This window comes from Aotus nancymaae, unplaced genomic scaffold, assembly GCF_030222135.1.
Source record: "Aotus nancymaae isolate 86718 unplaced genomic scaffold, 86718_ANA_hifiasm-v0.15.2.pri h1tg000341c, whole genome shotgun sequence".
Taxonomy (NCBI): Eukaryota; Metazoa; Chordata; class Mammalia; order Primates; family Aotidae; genus Aotus; species Aotus nancymaae.
The window spans coordinates 138024-159417 of NW_026988756.1; the positions used below are offsets into that span (position 1 = coordinate 138024).

A 21394-nucleotide genomic window follows, 5' to 3' on the forward strand; every position below is an offset into this window, starting at 1 on the left:
ATCGAGACCATCCCGGTCAACATGGTGAAACCCCGTCTCTACTAACACAAAAAATTAGCTGGGCATGGTGGCGCGTGCCTGTAATCCCAGCTACTCAGGAGGCTGAGGCAGGAGAATTGCCTGAACCCAGGAGGCGGAGGTTCCGGTGAGCCGAGATCGCGCCATTGCACTCCAGCCTGGGTAACAAGCGAAACTCCGTCTCAAAAAAAAAAAAGAAACCCTTATAATCATGCATGAGCAGGGAGGAAGGGAGGGAGAGACCTTTCTGCAAATGTATTTCACGCCATGGCTTCCCACATGCCTGCCATTTATTAAGCCGATTGTTCGGTCTTCCCTAACATCCTCTCAGCAAAGCAAATGACCTCATAAGCCAAAGAGAAGGTCAGTGAGCTCTTTCCAAAAGGCAGAACTAGGAATCCACATTTCCTAGCTCACAAAGGGGCTGTGTGGGGGAAGTGTGCTTCCACTCCTGGGCCTCCATGCCAGGCATCTAATCTGAGGGGTGCACAGAAGTGCAGCTGGGCAGCCTGTTGGAGGCTTTGCCTCTTGTTTGCCAAAGTAAGGTCCCTTTCTGGCACTGGTGGCCTTTCCACTTCAGCTACCCTTTGGATTACTGGAAAATGTCAGGCCTGAGGTGTCCTTGAGGCAGGCAGAACAAATGAGGACATGGCAGCCCTTTCCCATCTGGGAGCTGAGGCTCCTTTAATGTGAAGACCTTAAATGGCATGTAGGAGCCAGGGGCTGGGTTCTTATCTCCTGAGCCTGGCCAATGTCCAGACTTACCTTATTTATAGTGCCACTGACAAGGGCAGCGCAACTGGCCGGCAGCTGCACAGAACGTTGGGGCCATCTAACCAGGCCGTCTGCCTGCACAGCCGCTGTCCCTGCTCAACAGGCTGGAGGACAGAAGACAGAACCCTGACACTGCAGGTAAGGACCACTGGTTCCCCGTGCCCTTCTCTCACTCTTGCCATCCTTCCCAGCCTGACTCTGCAGCAGGCTTGGACAGCAGCCATGTAGGCATCTTGCTCCATGCACAGGGAGTGTCCCAGGCCTGGGAGAAGGCTCTCAGGCACTGGGAGCTCACTGACCCCAGCAGAGATGCAGGTGGTGCTGGCTGCTGGCTCCTACCAATGGCAAAGCCCAGGAAGAGAAGCCACCCTGCCCAGAGATACAGGGGTGTCGGCTTGAAGATAGAGAACCCTGCTCATTGGGAATAAGGAGAGGTTTAAATGAAATTGAACCCCTGCCCCCACTCAGTGCGAATCAGATTTGAACACCGGAAAACATTTTTTAAGGGGAAAGCAAAAGAAGAAATATTATAAACATTGGAAAGGGGGAAAACCACAGTGCACTTGAATTTTTTCTCCCTGACAGAATTTCCGGAAAGCCTGGGCTGAAATGGCAAATTACTGATGAGTCTGATTACCCTGGGAAAGTGTGTTTATACAACATGACTCTTCGTGGCTGATGGTTTGAAAGTCCAGAGAGCTGTTGCGTGCTTTAAAAAGGAAATGCATGAATATTTTACAATTTCCAGAGCAGGGCAAACTCCAGGATGCACAGTCCTGAGTAATGCCCTGGCCAATTGTGTAATAATCTCAATACTGATAGGATGCCATATATATGATAATAGACATCATCTATATAAATATCCTCTAGCCAGACTCCATGCAAGACACTTTATCAAGTCTAATCTATAAAGAAAAGAAAGAGTTGTCAGTCCGGTTTTTGTTTCTAAATTATTCTGGAGTACGAAGAGTGTTAATAAACACCTGCATTACAGGTTAATGCTATTGTAGCTCACATTTGCTGTATGTAAGTTTATTTTCATCGTTTTATTTGTTTCTTGAAGAATATTATTTGAATTTTATTTTATTGCTAGGCTTTTACAATTTTATTGATACGTGATATTTTACATATTTATGGGGTACCTGTGAGTGTTCAGTACATACACAGAATGTGTAATGATCAAATCAGGGTTTTGGGGTATCCAGGATGGGCTGGAATAAGGTTTATTATATGTTGAGATCCATCCGACCCAAGTTTTTATATTTAATTGAATAGCTGACTAATCCACTCAAATGATTACATTTTGGAGGCTCTTTCTTATATTAAAAAATATTTTAATATATTACTTCCATGAAAAGTTGCATATTTTCCAACATAGGTTTCCCTGACTGCTCACCCACCACCTTGTCTTTTAGAACATCTCATACTTTTAAGTTTCATTGTTCTATTTAGAGCTTCCAGAGTTCTCCATTGATTTCAAATCCCCAAGGTCAGGCCAAGCCATGCCTCTCACTGCATTCCCATGACCTGAAGCACAGGGACCTACACACTTTCCACTGATCTCTAAAATATTTCATGTTTACAATACATGGCCCAGAGACTGATTTTAATTCATTCTCTCCCCACCAAAGGATGAGGTAAAATTATATTGAGTGTTTACATTTTCTTTTTTTTTTACTCTACAAATAATCTGTGTTTACTATAGAAAATACAGGCCAGCAACAAGAAGAAAATGGAAAATTATATATACTCTTATTACTCAAAGGTAACTATTCTTGCAATTTATTGTTCATTTTAATTATTTATTGATTCTTAGGTATCTTTGATTGAAAGACTAACCATTCACTTCATAGTACGAGATATTTTAAGGTGAATCCAAAAACATTAAGTTATTTGGGAAACTGTAAATTACAATTAGCAGAAACATATATATCAATCAAGTTATTTGGTAATCTGCTTTCTCTCCAATTTATGGTCAATGTCTTTTACCGCTGATTCAAAATCTAATTCCTTGAAAATCAGTTATCTCTATACATCATTATGACCCATTTTGGTTAGTCAATATATTAAAATAGCCACAATAGTTGGATAGATGAAGAGTCAAAGGGCATAAAGATTTAGATAAGATATTTTATTAGAATATAGCGATATAACATCAGTTTGAAGTATGATCTGGTAATTGATTCCTACCCTAGTACTGGTCCCTTTTGAATCAGGAAAAACTCAACCATCTTGTGCCTTGATCTGCATGCCCGCCATGCCTTACAAAATCTGGTTTACTGATTTTTTTTTTTATTACCATTGATTTGTCAGCACCTCCTCACTTAGTCTCTAATACACTAAAATATGGATGAAAAATAGAGAAGAACCAACATAAGTGCTGAGTAATTTAATGTGTTACAATTTGGGACTTTATTTGAATTTAATGGATACATTTTAGATAGGGAAAAGAGGAATAAAAATCCATTTTAACACAGGACTTTTGTTGCAGTTAAAGAGTAATACTGAAAAATTAAACTGAACTAAAACCATCTGAAGCCAACAATTCATAAAACATACTTGATGTGTTTTATTAAGGGGGAGCATACAATTAGATATGAAGAGGAAAGTGCAAGAATTTCATTCTGCTCTTTTATTATTATTATTATTACTATTTTTTTTTTTTTTTTGAGACAGAGTTTTGCTCTGTTGCCCAGACTGGAGTGCAGTGGTGCAATCTCAGCTCACTGCAACCTCTGCCTCCCAGGTTCAAGTGATTCTCCTGCCTCAGCCTCCCAAGTAGCTGGAACTACAGGCATGTACTACCACACCCTGCTAATTTTCATAGTTTTAGCAGAGACAGTGTTTCACCATGTTGGCCAGGCTGATCACGAACTCCTGACTCCAGGTGATCTGCCTGCCTCTGCCTGCCAAAGTGCTGTTATTCTGGTGTTTAAAGAGTAAGCATGTCTAGATGGTATCTGAAGTGGCTGTGGGGACCACCTATTTTCATATTAAGTAAAAGCCATCATAGTGCTTTTTGCCTGGGCTTAGTTCTGTTCAGCTAAATCTAAACTAATTTCAAAATATCAGCCCGTGGTTTCATATGAACACAAAATAGAAAATGACATGATTTGAATATTCTACTTCAAGTCGTATCCTTTATAAAGAAGATGAAATGGTTAAGATGAAGGCACAATGGGTTACATAAAAACATTGTGTGTGTGTGTGTGTGTATATATATGTAATAATATGTAATAACTAATAAACAGTGCAATAGCTCAAAAGTGGAGTATGGTTAAATAAAATATAATATAGCCATAGCATGGAATATAGGCAACCATCAAAAATAAAGTTTACATAGAACTTTCAATTTTTAAAGCTCTAAATACAAAGCAATATTCATAATATATGAACTGAAAAAATACACCAAAATATATACAATTATCATTTCTGAAGGATAAGATTAGTAGTAATTTTATATTTTTCTTTACATTTTAAATGGTTTACTAAATGTTCTACATGAAAACTAATGATAAAAGTTTTAGTAATGCAAAATTCTATGCAAACATAAAACACTCTAATTATTACCACCAATTATAAAAATTGTAAATAACCAATCAGAATGATTTAGCCTATTAAGAATAATGGCTAGTTTGGGAGGCCGAAGGGAGAAGATTGCTTGAGCCTAGAGTTAGAAAACAGCCTGGGCAAGAAAACAAGACCCGAACTGGAAAAAAAAAGGTTAAAATTTATTAAATGATCGTTATATTCAGGAACTATGTTTTAGCTCATTTAACACAACAGCCCTATAGGCAAATGTTATTATTAATTTTATTATTAGTCCTATTTTCAGAGGAGGAAACTGAAGCTTAGGACCATGCTATTCATTGCTGAGGGTGCAACCAAGTTAAAGATAATGTCTTTTTTGTTGTTGTTGGGATTTTTTGCTTGTTTGTTTGTTTTGAGATGGAATCTCACTCTGTTGCCCAGACTGGAGTGCAGTGGTGCAATCTGGCTCATGGCAACCTCCATCTCTTGGGTTCAAGCGATTCTTGTGCCTCAGCCTCCTGAGTAGCTGGGATTACAGGCATGCACCACCACACCCAGCTAATTTTTGTATTTTTAGTAGAGACGAGGTTTCACCATGTTGGCCAGGCTGGTCTTGACTTCCTGACCTCAGGTGATCTGCTCACCTTGGCCTCCCAATGTGTTGGGATTACAGGCATGAGCCACCGCACCTGGCCTATGTCTTTCTTTCTGGTACTTTCCAATCCAGTTGGCTTTAGACTTGAATGGCAAAAAAGCAACCCTCTTACCATATGCAATGGGCAGCATGGTTTGAATGACATAAATGAATGCTGCAGGCATTGAGGGCAAAAATCTATGGATGTTTTTAAATACCTGGCATAAAGTTTACAGAGCAAGGGACATGGCACCTGGACAAAAGGAGGAATTAGCAGAGGCTGAGAACATTACAGGTGGGAAGGAATGTGAACAATACGGAGATGGAAAGTGATAAGATTCCTTCCAAGGTACCAGAAAACGTGCTAAATGTGTTGAGGACTGGGTAATGACTTAAGGACAAGGGCTGCCTCACTTCTCTTTGTTCTTTTTGGGATATTTCTAAAACCCAACATTTTGTAAGACGAAATAAGGAAGTTTCTTGGCTCCCCAAAATAAAAGGGGAAAAAAGAAAAACATGGTTTTCATTAAGTATCTGGAATAAGACTAATTTGGATTCCAGATTTAAAATAAAATGAAGCTCTGAATTAGAGAGATAATATTTGTTCGCGTTCAAGTGCTCATGGCGAGTGCAGCAGCGTTGTGAGTGCTACACACACACACACACACACACTCAGGATGTGCAGGGTGGGTGGCTCCACAAGGAATGCTAACAGTTTCCTTGTTTATAGATGAGGACGCTGAGGCACTGAGAAGCAAAGGGGCACAGAGGCAGTACAGGGGAAGCTGAATTTGAATGCAGGCAGTGCAATACCAGCTTCACACTAATCCCACTAGACACTTGGAAAAGCCCCCACAATGGAGAAAGGACCTCATCTTAAAAATGAAGCCAGACACGGTGGCTCACGCCTGTCATCCCAGCACTTTGGGAGGCCAAGGTGGGTGAATCACCTGAGGTCAGGTGTTTAAGACCAGCCTGGCCAACATGGCGAAACCCCATCTCTACTAAAAAATACAAAAATTAACTGGGTGTGATGGCATGTGCCTGTAATCCCAGTTACCTGGGAGGCTGAGGCAGGAGAATTGCTTAAACTCGAGAGGCAGAGGTTGCAGTGAGCCGAGATCATGCCACTGCACTCCAACCTGGGCAACAGAGAGAGACTCCATCTCAAAAAAAAAAAAGAAAAATGAGGACTTTGACCTTATTTTTATTTTTCATTTTTAATTCTCCCTTTAGTTCCAGCACCTTCTCAAGAGGTTGGGAAGGGTATTCATCACCCTACTCAAGCCCTGAGAGCTAGCACTGTAACTTGCACACAGTGTACAGCTGCCTAATAAATATTTGCTGAACCAAACTGTTGTGTGTAATTCAGTTGAGTTCTAGGAGTGTCGAAATCCAAAGGAAGGAGCTACAAGTTTTTCTTCTTGCCCAGTACTTTTCCCTTCTGCAATCCTGGCTGGGAACCAGGTTTCATATTCACTCCCTACCTTTGGATACATAGCACAAGGACGTGGTTTTTAAATGGAATTTTTTGGATGCAATAAGTACTAACATTTGATGATAATCTACTTAAAGAGTAGATTCTTTGATTTGGAATCTTCCATTTACTAATGTATCAGTCTGTGTGGGTGTGTCTATGTGCACATGTGTCTCTGTGTATATATGTCTCTGCGTGTGTCTGTGTGTGTCTCCGTATGAGTCTGTCTGTGTTGGAGGAAGAGAATAGGATGAAAATGCTAAAATATTCTAAACTCTGCAAAATTCTTTTTGAAAAGCTGTCCAATTTTCTTCAGAATCTTTTAATTAACTTACTAGGAAACAGTAATATTTTGCTCTCTTTAAATATAATTTAGGAACCAAAAAAGCAGGTGAGAGAGAATAGTCTCTTTACTTCAACTTTATTTATATCGAATAGAGGACCAGTGGTTAAATGTTATGCTCTTCCAATCCCAAAATCAAAAGACAGAGGTCAAACAAGACATTCAGATCAGTTAGGTTCAGTGAAAAAATAATAGCGTGTGTAAGACATAAAGCTGAGATCTGGAAAGTGCATGAGACAAACTCCTTTTGGGTCCCTGTCTCTCTACTCCTGCAAACTGAAAATGCAAAAACCTATGAGCAGGTGCAAATGTGTTGGCACTCAAATTAACGAGCATGGGCAATCATCCAAGTGAGGGGAGGAATCTGCACACCCACGGTTCCATGTCTACAAACACTCTCAGGAAGAAAAGCTCTGCAGGCAGCAAGGAAGAGCGGGATAAGGACCTTCTAATTAAGACAGGGCTCTCCACAAGTCAGACAGTTTGGAAATGAATAGTGGCAAGTTCAACTTTGTTTAAATCATGAAAGTTGGGTAGAAGGATTGATAAACCCTTCAGCTGCCATTATTAAGCAGCAGTGGCAGCATATCCTCCACCCAGTGGCAGCATATCCTCCACCGTGGCTGCTGATGAGCTCTGGCAGGATCCTGGCACGCTGCCCTGAGCTGCTTCTACTTTTGTCTGCTGTGCTTCACTCTTTCCTGGGACGTGTCAGCAAACCTCCACCGGCCTCGGGCAGGAGCAGCCAAGCAACCCCAGAGGCCAATGTGAGCTCAATTTAACTGCAGGCCTCTGTTTAAAATTTGCGATCGCATTTGTAACTTAAATTAGATAGTGTGTCTCCTTTCCCCAAAATTTTCCAATGGCTTCCCGAGTCAAAATAAAATCCTAACTCTAACCATAGCTGACAGAGCCCTACATAATCAGGGCCCCAGGAATCTGGGGCCTCATCTCTTCTGTCTTTCCCTGTCCATCTAGAGGGGATCCAGCCACACTGCCCTGATCCAGTTATGCCAAGTACTGCCCTGCCTGCCCCAGGGCTTTCACAATTGCTGGCATCTCTGCCAGATTCTTCCCTAAGACAATCATTAGCCTTCATTCATTCACGCCCAGCATGAGAACTACCCCTAAATACTTCATCTAAAATGACACTCCTTATCAATCTCTAGCTCTGTAATGCTGATTTACTTGTCTTCTCACACATATACACACCTGCATATCTGTATATGTTTATCTCTCTTCCAACAAAATGTGCACTCCAATGAATGCAGAGACTCTATTTTGTTCAGCGAGGTATCCCCAATACCTGCAACAGTGAGTGCTGCCTACTAGGTACTAAATAAATGTCTCTTGAAGGATGAAGGTGTGAATAATCTATTTTTATACATTTAATTTGAGATCTTAGAAACTTTTTGACTGTAATTCATATTGTAGAGTCGGAATGGTACAAAACTCTTCCTCCTCATCATAAGGGTCATGGCTGGCATTCTTATTACAAAATCTAGATTAACAAGAGAATAGCCAACTAATTTATTTCATGACATGGGAGGCTTCAGAAATGAAGACCCAAAGATCCAACAGAAAACTGGTCATTTTTATGGTTAGATTTGATTAAGAGTGTATAGTTGTGTAAAAATGTGATTGGACATGATCGGTATGACCTAATGGTAACAGACTGAGTGGGGAACCCCAGCAAGGCCTCTCTGCTCTCATTCAAATTGGCCTTTCTATGGGGCAGTCTTTCCTCCCAGACACAGGGCAGGACCTCTCTGGAATGAGGTCTTAGGATCTCCTTTCAGACAAGGTAGGTCCGGGAATTTCTTTATGGCCAACTCCTACACAAAAAGGCAGGGGAAAGCTTAGAGTAATATTTCTAGGGTTTTTTTTTTAAAACGAGTTTCACTCTTGTTGCCCAGGATGGGGTGCAAAGGCGCAAAGTCGGCTCACTGCAACCTCCACCTTCTGAGTTCAAGCGATTCTCCTGCCTCAGCCTTCTGAGTAGCTGGGACTACAGGCATGTGCCACCACGTCCAGCTAATTTTTTGTATTTTTAGTAGAGATGGGGTTTCACCATGTTGGCCAGGCTGGTCTCGATCTCCTGACCTCAGGTGATCCGCCTTCCTTGGCCTACCAAAGTTGTGGGATTACAGGCATGAGCCACCGCACCTGGCCTATTTCTAGGTTTTATTTTGGGGAAAGAGTGGTTCTGGTTTCTCTGACCTGCCTTAAGGGAGGCAACAAAACAGAAGGAGGACAGAAGAAGATCAGAGAGAGACTTTGCTTCAGAGGCCTTTCCAGTGTGCTTCGGTTCCAAGCACTCAGCGAGCCACAGCGCCACACTTTGGGGTGTTGTTTGCTGAGCCCCAACAATGCCTATCACTGGACACAGAGGTCTTGTTAGGATCCAAGTCTAATGTCCCTTGTTCACCACTTAAAATTCATTTTAAAAACTTCCACTACACTCGCATTTTGTCAAGGAAGGAGGGTGGGAGTTGATGAGTCAGGCTGCCAGGGCGCAAGGTCCTAGTTCTGCCACTCACACGGGCCACAGGCAAGATTTTAACTTCCCAGAACCATATTTGTAAAATGGGAATAATATAGTAACTTTGTCAGCCACTTGTAGGGATTCAAGGAGGCGCTAATAACCATGGCTACCATCAACTGAGCCCACGCCATGTGGAAGAAAGTACATGGTGCGCTTGACTTGCATTGCACTGTCCCGTCTTCACAGCAGCCACCTGGTGCAGGGACAATTACAATTCCTAGGTTGCAGATGAGGAAACAAATCCAAAAAAGTATCTGAACTAAGAAGCTATAGTTGCTTTACTAGTTTCCTATGGCTGCCGTAGCAAATTACCATAAACTTACTGTCTTAAAGCAACACAAATTTACTATCTTACAGTTTTGGAGGACAGAAATCTGAAACAGATCTTACTCGGCCAGAATCGAGGTATCAGCAGGGCTGCATTCTGGAGGCTCTAGGGAAGAAATGTTTCCCTACCCTGCCCAGCTTATGGAAAATGCCTGCATTCCTTGGCTCATGGTCTTCCATCTTCAAAGTCCAGAGCACAGTATCTTCACATGTCTCTTTCACTCTGCTTCTCCTGACTCCATCTTTCATATATAAGGACGCTGGTGATTACATTGGAGGCTGCCCAGATAATGTAGAATAATCTCCCTATCTCATGATCCTTAATCACATTTGCAAAGCCACTCTTGTCAAGTAAGGTGTCACATTCATGGGTCCAGGAATTCAGACGTGCATATCTTGGGAGACCATCATTTTGCTACCAATTACTAAGAGGCAGAACTGTGATTTGAATCCTGGCCTATTTCTTGAAGTAAAGTCTTTGGTGTTTATGAAGTGCTTTTCCTCCCTTGTGGCAGTGGAGGGAGTATGGTAAGCTGTGGATCCCAGATTCGGGTTTTGCATGCCACGTTAAACAAGACAGGTCATCCCCTTCTGTCCTTCTCCTCGGCAGTATAGGATGCCAAAGTCTCACAGTTAACTTTCAATATTGTTTTATCTCATCAAGGTAGGGTTTAAAACAATCCATTTCACCTCATCTCCAAATATATTATTGACTCTTAAGCAACCACAGATGTTCGGTAAAAGTAGTTTACAAAGTAGAAATGAAAGCTCAGTGTGGGGACAGGCCATGACATCCGTCTTGTCCAACAGAGTGTCTGTGCAGAGTGTAGCGCAGCCACCAAGCGCAGACCTGGAAGCAGGATCCCCACAGAAAGAGGAGCAGGTGAGGAAAAGCTGGGGCAACCTAGCTCAGGATGCTCCAGTGAAGGACACAAGGTCTGGCCACACAGGTGACCAGGGAGAAGGTGATGACCCAGGTCACAACAGATAGAAGCTCCAGGAACCAGCCCAGTAAGGTGGCGAACAAGCTGATGCATACAGAGCCAAGGGACAGGACAAGTGTGGTCATGTGGCAGCCATGGGTGGACCTGCCCACAGGAGGGGGCAGTGGGCGGGCGGGCTCCAAGTCAGGCTGGCGGCCTTTGAGGAGCCTAACCTCTCAGGGCTGGAAAGATCCCAAACGTGGTTCCAAGGCCCAGCAAAAGAGCCAGCTCTGATCCACCAGGGAGGGGGCAAGCCAACAGGACACGAGCCTTATTTGGGTACAAAAGAAGTGGGGTTGCAGGGAAAGTAGAAGCTGGAGATGAGCTGCAGTTTGGGGAAGATGGGGTGTTCACAGCTCGGGAAGCCCCTGGCTCCCAAAGCTATGTCAGCTGAACTATGTCCAGGCCTCTACTCTACCTGTGAGTGGCACAGGCCGCCCCTACATGTATACACAAACCTCCACCCAGTCAGGGATGGCTCAGGGCCTCAAGGGCTGGAATCGTAAAGGGCCTTTATTCCTCGAGGTGGGAAGGACTAGGGAACACCCTAAGCAGCCTTCTAGCCGCCTGGGACCTGTTACGACCGTGAGTTCTGGGGACAGGATGACTTGGTATCCAGTTGCATTACTTTGATCCTTTCCTGAATGTGAGCAACATGGTGTTAGAAATCAGAGGTGAATTCGCATGGGCTGTGTACTTATGTGACAAAGCAGTAAGAATAAAGTAGATTGCATACTCTAGATACACTTTCCTCAGCTATTCATACTTAGGGTAACCTTTGAATTTATGGTCCAAACTGAGGTGCTTTTGAGAGCACTTTTAATAAGTATGTCAGGTCCACAGGTGTAACTGCAGGTTCTCAGGGTCCAAAGCCTCACACCCAAGCACCCAGGCTGTCGTGACGCTGCCTTAGCTGTAAGCATAATGTTTTAGAGGGATTATTCAACATCTAAGTACTTGCCTGCAACCTCAAACACTCTTATTCCTTTCACATGATAGACAAGAAATGCCAAAGTACAATTTCTTAGAAGGCAGATCGACAAAGTAATTCCCTCACAAGGGCCTCCTTTTGAAAGTCAGGCACACGTTTCTCCTATTGATTATTGACATTTGAGAGTTGCATCTCCAACCCCAACCCCCAGAGCTCTTTGTGTGTGTGTGTGTGACATTGTTCTAAATTGGGGTGCTTTTCTGCCACCCTCTCCACAAGTTCACAAGGCACTCTCTCTTGTCCAGGCTTCACTGAAACAAAAGTGTTTCAAGCTCAGGGTCAGTTTCATAGTGCATGTTATGGGTTATGAAATCAGTTCATTGGATTGAGGGCAGTATATTTTTAACAACAAAATGACATTAACTAGAGTAGGAAAAAATAGAATGAAAGGGGATAGAATGCTTTTCACATAGTAAGAAATTCCATAATTTTTTCATGACAGTATATTTTTGTAGCACTGAATGTGAGGGTCTTTGAAGTGGTTGTGATGTAAAAATGCACTTCCTGGTGTGGGCTGCCACCAAAGTTTGCAGTCCTGCTATAAACCATCTTTGCAGGTTTTCTTTTTCCTTTCCTGGATTCTTACAGTGCCAGAGACAGCTCTCTTACTCCCACGCACCCCTCTCAGTCATCCTCCATTCGCTGCAGATGGCTTAGTTTGATCCTTTAGGCTAGAGTCAATGAAATGCCTTCCTATGTGATCAGTTCTAGAAACATAAATCTTTTTTTTTTTTTTTTTGAGACGGAGTTTCGCTCTCGTTACCCAGACTGGAGTGCAATGGCGCGATCTCGGCTCACCGCAACCTCCGCCTCCTGGGTTCAGGCAATTCTCCTGCCTCAGCCTCCCGAGTAGCTGGGACTACAGGCGTGCGCCACCATGCCCAGCTAATTTTTTGTATTTTTAGTAGAGACGGGGCTTCACCATGTTGACCAGGATGGTCTCGATCTCTTGACCTCGTGATCCACCCGCCTCGGCCTCCCGAAGTGCTGGGATTACAGGCGTGAGCCACCGCGCCCGAAACATAAATCTTTATCAAAAAAAGAAAAGAGGCCGGGCGCTGTGGCTCACGCCTGTAATCCCAGCACTTCGGGAGGCCGAGGCGGGTGGATCACGAGGTCAAGAGATCGAGACCATCCTGGTCAACATGGTGAAGCCCCGTCTCTACTAAAAATACAAAAAATTAGCTGGGCATGGTGGCGCACGCCTGTAGTCCCAGCTACTCGGGAGGCTGAGGCAGGAGAATTGCCTGAACCCAGGAGGCGGAGGTTGCGGTGAGTCGAGATCGCGCCATTGCACTCCAGTCTGGGTAACGAGAGCGAAACTCCGTCTCAAAAAAAAAAAAAAAAAGGGAAAAGAAAGAAACAGCCAAAACCTCGCACCATTCACAAAAGACGGATCGGGCCATGTGAGGAGAGATCTCTGAGAAGCTTCAAAGCAACTCGGCTAATTCTCAGCAACCCCACACCTCCTCGGCAGCATCTGCACCCCAGCACTATTTGTGCCTAAGTGTGGGAGTGCGTGTTTTCTCATGCACCTCCCTTCTGTGCCACAAAATAAGAGGAAATATCCCTGCCTGAGTGCCTGGCCCCACTTCTGCATTCTTTCAGGATCTCTGCAGCAGTGCTGGGGCTTCCAGCCTCTTCCTGTAATTTTGCAGAAGGTAGATGCAGGAGTGGGGAGCCCTCACGTCAAAGGCTGCCTTCCAGGACTGCTGGCTCAGGGAAGGGAGGAGGGGGAACATAGTGCAGAGCAGAAGACAGCGACCCTAGGCAGGATGTCTGGAAGGAGAGATAAAAGCAAACTGCAAAGGTGTTTTAATAGACGTGCTGTTTCCGTTCTTTACCATGTGTTTTTCATTCCGCTTTTGGTTACTTTTGACTTGAATTATGGAGTCTGGTTAAGGTAACTTAGTTGCAATTACTTTTAGACATCTAAAATGAATACTGGCTTTTCCTGGTGGGGCTAGGGGTGATGGGAAGTGGCTAAGACAGAACGCACATTGCCTTTTAGAAAGCTGGAAAATTCTTTTATTCTCACTTCCTTATGGGAGCAGAGAACCTGTTTTTCCAAGAGCTAAGAGCAGTTTGACAAATGCACAGGGTAAAATCTTGCATCCAAGATAGAAAGACAGCCCCAGTGATGACATAGTGTGGTCATTACATTGCCAAAGAGGAAGCAAATACCCTTTAACCAGAAGGACAAGACACAGAGATAAACATTCTTCCTATTACAGAAATATGGTGGATTCCTTAATGACTGTGATCTTAAAAAAGTGATGCAATTGTTTTCCACTGAATAGCTAAAAATACTGTTAGGAGTATCAGTATGTCCCCCGATATTGTCAGAAGCTTCATGGGACCCTCAGGCAAGTATAGTGTATCCTCTCTTTGTACCTCAATCTCTACTCTTGTAAAATGCAGATAATTATACCAGTAAGGGCTATTGTTCGAATTGATGAAATTAGTTTTTGAAATCTTCAAGTGGCTTGCAAATAATTCAAAATTCAACTGTAATTTCCAATCATTCTAAAAGCTGCATCTTGCCTTTTTTGGAAACATCATTGCTCTGTTGGCTTTTTCTTTTTCTTTTTCTTTTTTTTTTTTTGAGACAGAGTCACTCTCTGTCACCCAGGCTGGAATGCAATGGCCTGCTCTCAGCTCACCACAACCTCCGCCTCCCTGGTTAAAGCAATTCTCCTGCCTCAGCCTCCCAAGTAGCTGGGATGACAGATGCACGCCACCACACCAGGCTAATTTTTGTATTTTTAAGTAGAGATGGGGTTTCAAAAGAATCAAAAAGCAACCTGGGCTTCTAGGAGTGGAAGAGTACACATATAGGGGAATCCAATGAAAGGTAGGGGTGATATGTTTATGCAGAACTGTCTTGGTCCAGACTTTCTGCCTCTAGTGACAAGAGTTGTTCTCCTCTTAGTATGGAAGAGGAGAGGAGAAACACCTTCACAAAGGGAAATCTATGTCCTGCTTTTTCTGCATTTGCTGCTTCTTAATTGCCTTCACTTCAAAGCAATCCTTATGAGAATGATACAATGGACTTTGGAGACTCTGGGAGAAAGGGTGGGAAGGGAGTGAGGGATAAAAGACTACAGATTGGGTTCAGTGTGTACTGCTTGGGTGATGAGTGCACCAAAATCTCACAAATCACCACTAAAGAACTCACTTATGTAACCAACCACCAGCTATTCCCCCAAAAACCTATGAAAAAAAAAATTTAAATCTTTATGCCAAAGTGGCATATTTTGGTGTGACATATTTTGGTGTGGCATATTCTGATCCTCCAGTGGCCTTCTATAGATCTGCATGTCTGGCTTTCTGATGTATGGGTACAGGAAAGCCTACTTTGTAGACTGACATATACTAAATAAAATATTCGTATACAAATACTACACAGTAGTCCCGCCTTATCTGCTGGGGATATTTTCCAAGACTCACAGTGGATGCCTGAAACTGTGGGTAGTCCCAAAACCCGCATATACTATGTTTTTTCCTATGTATACATACCCATGATACATTTTAACTTATAAACTAGTCACAGCAAGAGATTAACAGTACTAGTAAAATAGAATAATTATAACAATATACTGTAATAAAACACATGTGAATGTGGCCGCTCTCTGTCAAAATATTTTATTGTATTGTACTTAATCTATTTTCAGCCCCACTGTGGACCATGAGTAACTGAAAGCATGGAAAGAGAAACTGCAGATAAGGTGGGGTGGCAGGGTCAGCTACTGTATGAATAAATACATTTTATAGACAGATATAACCTTAAAGAAGAAATAGAACACTCTATGTCTGCACATACTTTATCCACAGCTGTATTCATAAAAATGTAAAGTGCAGAACAGAAGCTGCTCGCTAAATCAGCTCAACTGAAATATCTGGAGAATTAGTGGTACCTGGTCTTTTGGATCCAATTCTCATGAAATGTGCAACTCTGACCTACTTAAGAGATTAAAGTGTGTTTTTTGTTTGTTTTTGTTGATGTTGTTTGACCCTCTGGGTCTCTGTGGCTTATTTCCAATAGGAATAAAATAAATAATTTCTGTTGGAGAGAGTGTATCCCTGTGACTCAGGTGGCTCGCCCTGGTGCTTACCTGTCTGGCTACCCCACATCTTTCAGACCAGAAGGTCCAGGTGTTAGGATATCCAGCTCAATAAGCCCACCACCATCTCAATGATGAGCCCTTGGCAGCCTTGGGTGACCATTTGCAGAGTCAAGAATGGGAACAGATATGAGACACTAGCTTTCCAGACTGTCTGAATCCCCACCATTTACCCATATGATGGAAAATATACTACTTCCACTTCTATTACAAAGCATAATGACTTTCCCAGACTAAAGTGTTTTAATTCAATGTTTCTCAATATGTGGTTCTTACACCCTGAGTCCCTTTCAAAGAGTTTGTGTGGTCAAAGCTGTTTTAATACTAGTAGGATATATTACTTGTCTTTTCACTGTGTTGACATTTATGCTGGTACTAAAGTCACGGTGGGAAAACTCCTAGTGCCTTAGCAAGAATCAAGGTGGTGGTTCCAAACCAAACCAGTATTCATAATATTCTTCATCACCAAGCACTAAGAGGGAAAAGAAAAGCCCCGTTGCATTCCAGAACGACCTTGATGAAACAGTAACAATTTTTTTTTTTTGAGATGTATTCTTACTCTTGTTGCCCAGGCTGGAGTGCAATGACATGATCTCGGCTCACCGCAACCTCCGCCTCCCAGGTTCAAGGGATTCTCCTGCCTCAGCCTCCCAAGTAGCTGAGATTACAGGTGCCCACCAACACGCCCAGCTAATTTTTTTTTGTATTTTTAGTAGAGACGGGGTTTCACTATGTTGGCCAGGCTGGTCTTGAACTCCTGACCTCAGGCAATCCACCCACCTCGGCCTCCCAAAGTGCTGGGATTACAGATGTGAGCCACCACGCCTGGCCACAGTAAAATTATTGTTATTAAATCTGGACCCTTAAACACATTATTTTCTTTTTTGGACACAGTCTCACTCTGTTGCCCAGGCTGTAGTACAGTGGCACAATCTCAACTCACTGCAACTTCCACCTCCCAGGTTCAAGCAATTCTCCTGCCTCAGTCTCCCTAGTAGCTGGGACTACAGGTGCACACTGCCACGCCTGGCCAATTTTTTGTATTTTACTGGAGACAGGATTTCACCATGTTGCCCAGGCTGGTTTCAAACACCTGAGCTCAGACAATCCACTCCCTCGGCCTCCCAAAGTGCTAGGATTATAGGCATGAGCCACTGCACCCAGCAACACCCATCTTTTTGATATTCTGAGCGACGAAAGAGAAGATGCATCAAGCACTTCTGCTCATATCAAAGAACTGTGGCTGTCTTGAGGAAAGGCAGTTGTGCAATGGCCCAAGTTGTAAGTTCAACAAGACATTTCTTCCATTTTCACTGGAAACAACAACTGACAAACAAATACTTAGATTTTGGTAGTAGATATTTTCTCAAAAATGAAGAGTAGCCTGTCATTCTAAGGGAAACAATGGACAGTATTTGTTTTTGTTTTCAAGGATAAAATTTGAGTTTTCAGGTGAAAATCAGTATTTTGGGAAACTGTGAGCCCGGCAGTTTCCCAGTGTTTAAAAACCTCTGATTAGATGGATGGTGATATTAATTATTGTAATCTGTTGGCCGGGCGCGGTGGCTCACGCCTATAATCCCAGTACTTTGGGAGGCCAAGGTGGGTGGATCACGAGGTCAAGAGATCGAGACCATCCTGGTCAACATGGTGAAACCCCGTCTCTACTAAAAATACAAAAATTAGCTGGGCATGGTGGCACGTGCCTGTAATCCCAGCTACTCAGGAGGCTGAGGCAGGAGAATTGCCTGAACCCAGGAGGCGGAGGTTGCAGTGAGCCGAGATCGCACCATTGCACTCCAGCCTGGGTAACAGGAGTGAAACTCCGTCTCAAAAAAAAAAAAAAAAATTATTGTAATCTGTTAATATTGTATAGTGAAATGTATCAGCATTTGAAAGATCTGTAGAAGCACTGTTTTCTATATCTAACAAAATAATGTGTATGTTAAAGATCTCATATCAAAGAACTGTGGCTTGATGTGGTTTCTTGATGTGGTTTCAGATTCCATGTTGCAATCTTTAAAAAGTAGTTAAGAAACAACTACTTGTCAAATTTTGGTGTAAAATCTATCTATTCACCAGGCCCTCAGCTTGGGGCGCCTTCCTTCCCCATGGCGGGACACCTGGCTTCAGATTTCGCCTTCTCGCCCCCTCCACGTGGTGGAGGTGATGGGCCAGGGGGGCCGGAGACGGGCTGGGTTGATCTTCGGACCTGGCTAAGCTTCCAGGGCCCTTCTGGAGGGCCAGGAATCGGGCCAGGGGTTGGGCCAGGCTCTGAGGTGTGGGGGATACTCCCGTGCCCCCCACCGTATGAGTTCTGTGGGGGGATGGCATACTGTGGGCCCCAGGTTGGACTGGGGCGAGTGCCCCAAGGCGGCTTGGAGACCTCTCAGCCTGAGGGTGAAGCAGGAGCCGGGGTGGAGAGCAACTCCGAGGGGGCCTCCCCGGAGCCCTGCACCGTCCCCGCTGGTGCCGTGAAGCTGCAGAAGGAGAAGCTGGAACAAACCCCGGAGGAGTCCCAAGACATCAAAGCTCTGCAGAAAGAACTCGAGCAATTTGCCAAGCTCCTGAAGCAGAAGAGGATCACCCTGGGATATACACAGGCTGATGTGGGGCTCACCCTGGGGGTTCTGTTTGGAAACGTGTTCAGCCAAACAATCGTCTGCCGCTTTGAGGCTCTGCAGCTTAGCTTCAAGAACATGTGTAAGCTGTGGCCTTTACTGCAGAAGTGGATGGAGGAAGCTGACAACAATGAAAATCTTCAGGAGATATGCAAAGCAGAAGCCCTCGTGCAGGCCCGAAAGAGAAATCGAACCAGTATCGAGAACCGAGTGAGAGGCAACCTGGAGAATTTGTTCCTGCAGTGCCCGAAACCCACACTTCAGCAGATCAGCCACATCGCCCAGCAGCTTGGGCTCGAGAAGAATGTGGTCCGTGTGTGGTTCTGTAACCGGCGCCAGAAGGGCAAGCGATCAAGCAGTGACTATGCACAATGAGAGGATTTTGAGGCTGCTGGGTCTCCTTTCTCAGGGGGACCAGTGTCCTTTCCTCTGGCCCCAGGGCCCCGTTTTGGTACCCCAGGCTATGGGAGCCCTCACTTCACTGCACTGTACTCCTCGGTCCCTTTCCCTGAGGGGGAAGCCTTCCTCCGTCTCTGTCCCCACTCTGGGCTCTCCCATGCATTTCAACTGAGGTGCCTGTCCTTCTAGGAATGGGGGACAGGGAGAGAGGAGAAGCTAGGGAAAGAGAACCTGGGGTTTGTGCCAGGGCTTTTAGGATTAAGTTCTTCGTTCACTAAGGAAGGGATTGGGAACACAACGGGTGAGGGCAGGGGAGTCTGGGGCAACTGGTTAGAGGGAAGGTGAAGTTCAATGATGCTCTTGATTTTAATCCCCACATGTATCACTTTTTTCTTAAATAAAGAAGCATGGAACACAGTAGGTAGACAACACACACACACACACAAACAAACAAAATCTATCTATCTATAGAGACAGAGAGATGATGATCTGAGATGGCTATCAAAATGTTTCTCTTTTCCAACGACATTTCTGCATAACATTGCATTTCCTTCTTAAATTTCAACCAAAACCACATATTCAACAGATCAAATGCAGAAGCAGACATGAGAATTGAGCTTTCCAGCTGTCTTCTATTAAGCTCAATGTTAAAGAGATTTGCAAAAACGTAAAACCACACCACTCTTCTTACTAGTTGTTTTGTTTTGGAAAATATAGTTATTTTTCATGAAAATATTCTGTGTTACATGTTACAGACTTAATGTTGTTAAATTTAAGTGAATTAATTTGTTAGCTCCTAAGTTTTAATTTCTAATGCCATAAATATAATAGATACAACCCAAATAAACAAAAGCCCTTTGGGATTCTTAATAGTATTAAAGAATATATAGGGTTGTGCTACTTGAGGCACTCTTTGAGAATAGGGGCTGAGAGTAGCTGGTTTAATTAAACTTGAAATTGATTGAATATGTTTCCACACACAGTTTCAATTCTTGTTAATATTCCCCACATATTTCCATTATATACAACACTGAGTTATAGATGTATTCTTTGCTAAAAGCATCTAGATAATTGTACCCTCTGGGCTCTGCTCCCACCATGTTGTACCATTCGGTTCCAAGGAGTCCCTGCTGCTTAACTTGGGGTTAGGGCCACAAAGAAGTAATTTAGAGATGCAGAATCTCTGTGCTTTTAAGGAATTTGCATTGCTTACTTTGTTTATTTATTTATTGTTGGTTCTATTTTAGGAACAGCTTTTCTTCGGGCTGTTTCCCAACACATTTTAATGTTATTTTTACAGACACACGTTTTTTTTCTTGCAAATAGTGTCACATATTTCCCTGCCCATTGTGAAGCCACCTTCAATCTCTGTTTAAAAGTGTTATTGAATTTAGTTGTTTAAAGGCATTATTTAAACCGCCTTTGCTGTGGTAAGAGATGTGAATTATTTATTTGTTTTATATTATTTTAGTTATTAACCAGATAATCAATGCACATGGTGCAAAATTCAGAAGGTACCAGAAGAGAGTAATTAAAAGTGATTTTCCCCTTCCCTTCACATTGAAGTCTTCCTTAGTTCTCCTCAGAAGCAACTACTATTGCCAACTCCTTGTGCATCCTTTCAGAGATATTCCAAACGTGTAATGGCCACGCACCCTTTTCTAACAAATGGTAGGATACTCCACACAATGACTTGAACTTTCTTCTTTCACTTAGCACCCTGTCTTGGAGATTGGCCCGGAGAGAGAGAGTTTGCCTCACTATTTATAGCGGTGTAGTGCTTGTCCATTGTATGGACGAATGACTTGACTCTTCCCCCTACCTATAAACATTTAGATTGCTTCCCAACTTTTGCTACCTTAAACAACGTTCTAGTGTCTGCATACATCTGTGTTTGTGTACAACAAACATATACAAATATAACTTCAGGATCAAAAGGTATGTAAGCCAACATCACTTACACTACAGTTGTGTTAGAGAAAATTGTAAGTCCTAGGTTACTGAGAAATTTTAAAGAAGCTGGTGATATTGTGCAATAGATAGTTTGTCTTCTTTCAGTTTCCTGATGTACATCTCCTAAAATCCTTTAAATCTGGCCAGGTGCAGTGGCTCACACTTGTAATCCCAGCATTTTGAGAGGCCAAAGCAGGTGCATCACTTGAGGCCAGAAGTTTGAGACCAGCCTGGCCAACACGGCGAAACCCTGTCACTACTAAAAATACAAAATGAGCCCGGCATGGTAGTGTGCACCTGTAATCTCAACTACTGGAGAGGCTGAGGCAGGAGAATTGCTTGAATTTGGGAGGTGAAGGTTGCAGTGAGCTGAGTGAGATCCTGCCACTATACTCCAGCTTGGGCAACAGAGCGAGACTCTATCTCAAAAACAAAACAAAACAAAAAGGCTTTAAATCTCTTGAGTGATAAGAGTACTTTTGTATGCTAATGAAATACTGGTGGCTGGGGAGTCCTAGGCAGCTTCAGGATGGGGGCTGATCACTGGAAAAACCAAGGCGTGACTAGAGGGTTGGGACTTTCAGCCCCAACCACAACCTCCCAGGAGGACAGAGGCACTCAAGGTTAAGTTGATCACTAGTGGCCAATGGTCTAATCAATCAGGCCTATGCAAT

General features: G+C 43.4%; 2 protein-coding genes across 4 annotated transcripts in view; both read left to right on the forward strand.

Annotated features, from left to right (window-relative positions):
* The first annotated feature begins 661 nt into the window (after nt 1–661).
* The window catches only part of LOC135273177 (tyrosine-protein kinase ZAP-70-like), a 68116-nt gene continuing 47383 nt past the window's right edge, over nt 662–21394 (forward strand). For all 3 annotated transcript variants that reach the window (XM_064372094.1, XM_064372095.1, XM_064372096.1), the window contains exon 1: nt 662–930. In XM_064372094.1, the coding sequence (XP_064228164.1) occupies nt 721–930 (210 nt within the window). In that variant the 5' untranslated portion in view covers nt 662–720. The remainder of the gene's footprint in view (nt 931–21394) is intronic.
* On the forward strand, nt 17859–19617 carry LOC135273178 (POU domain, class 5, transcription factor 1-like). Its single transcript, XM_064372100.1, is given in 2 exon segments — nt 17859–18892; nt 18894–19617. Coding segments are annotated over 2 exon segments (1080 nt in total). The 3' UTR covers nt 18940–19617.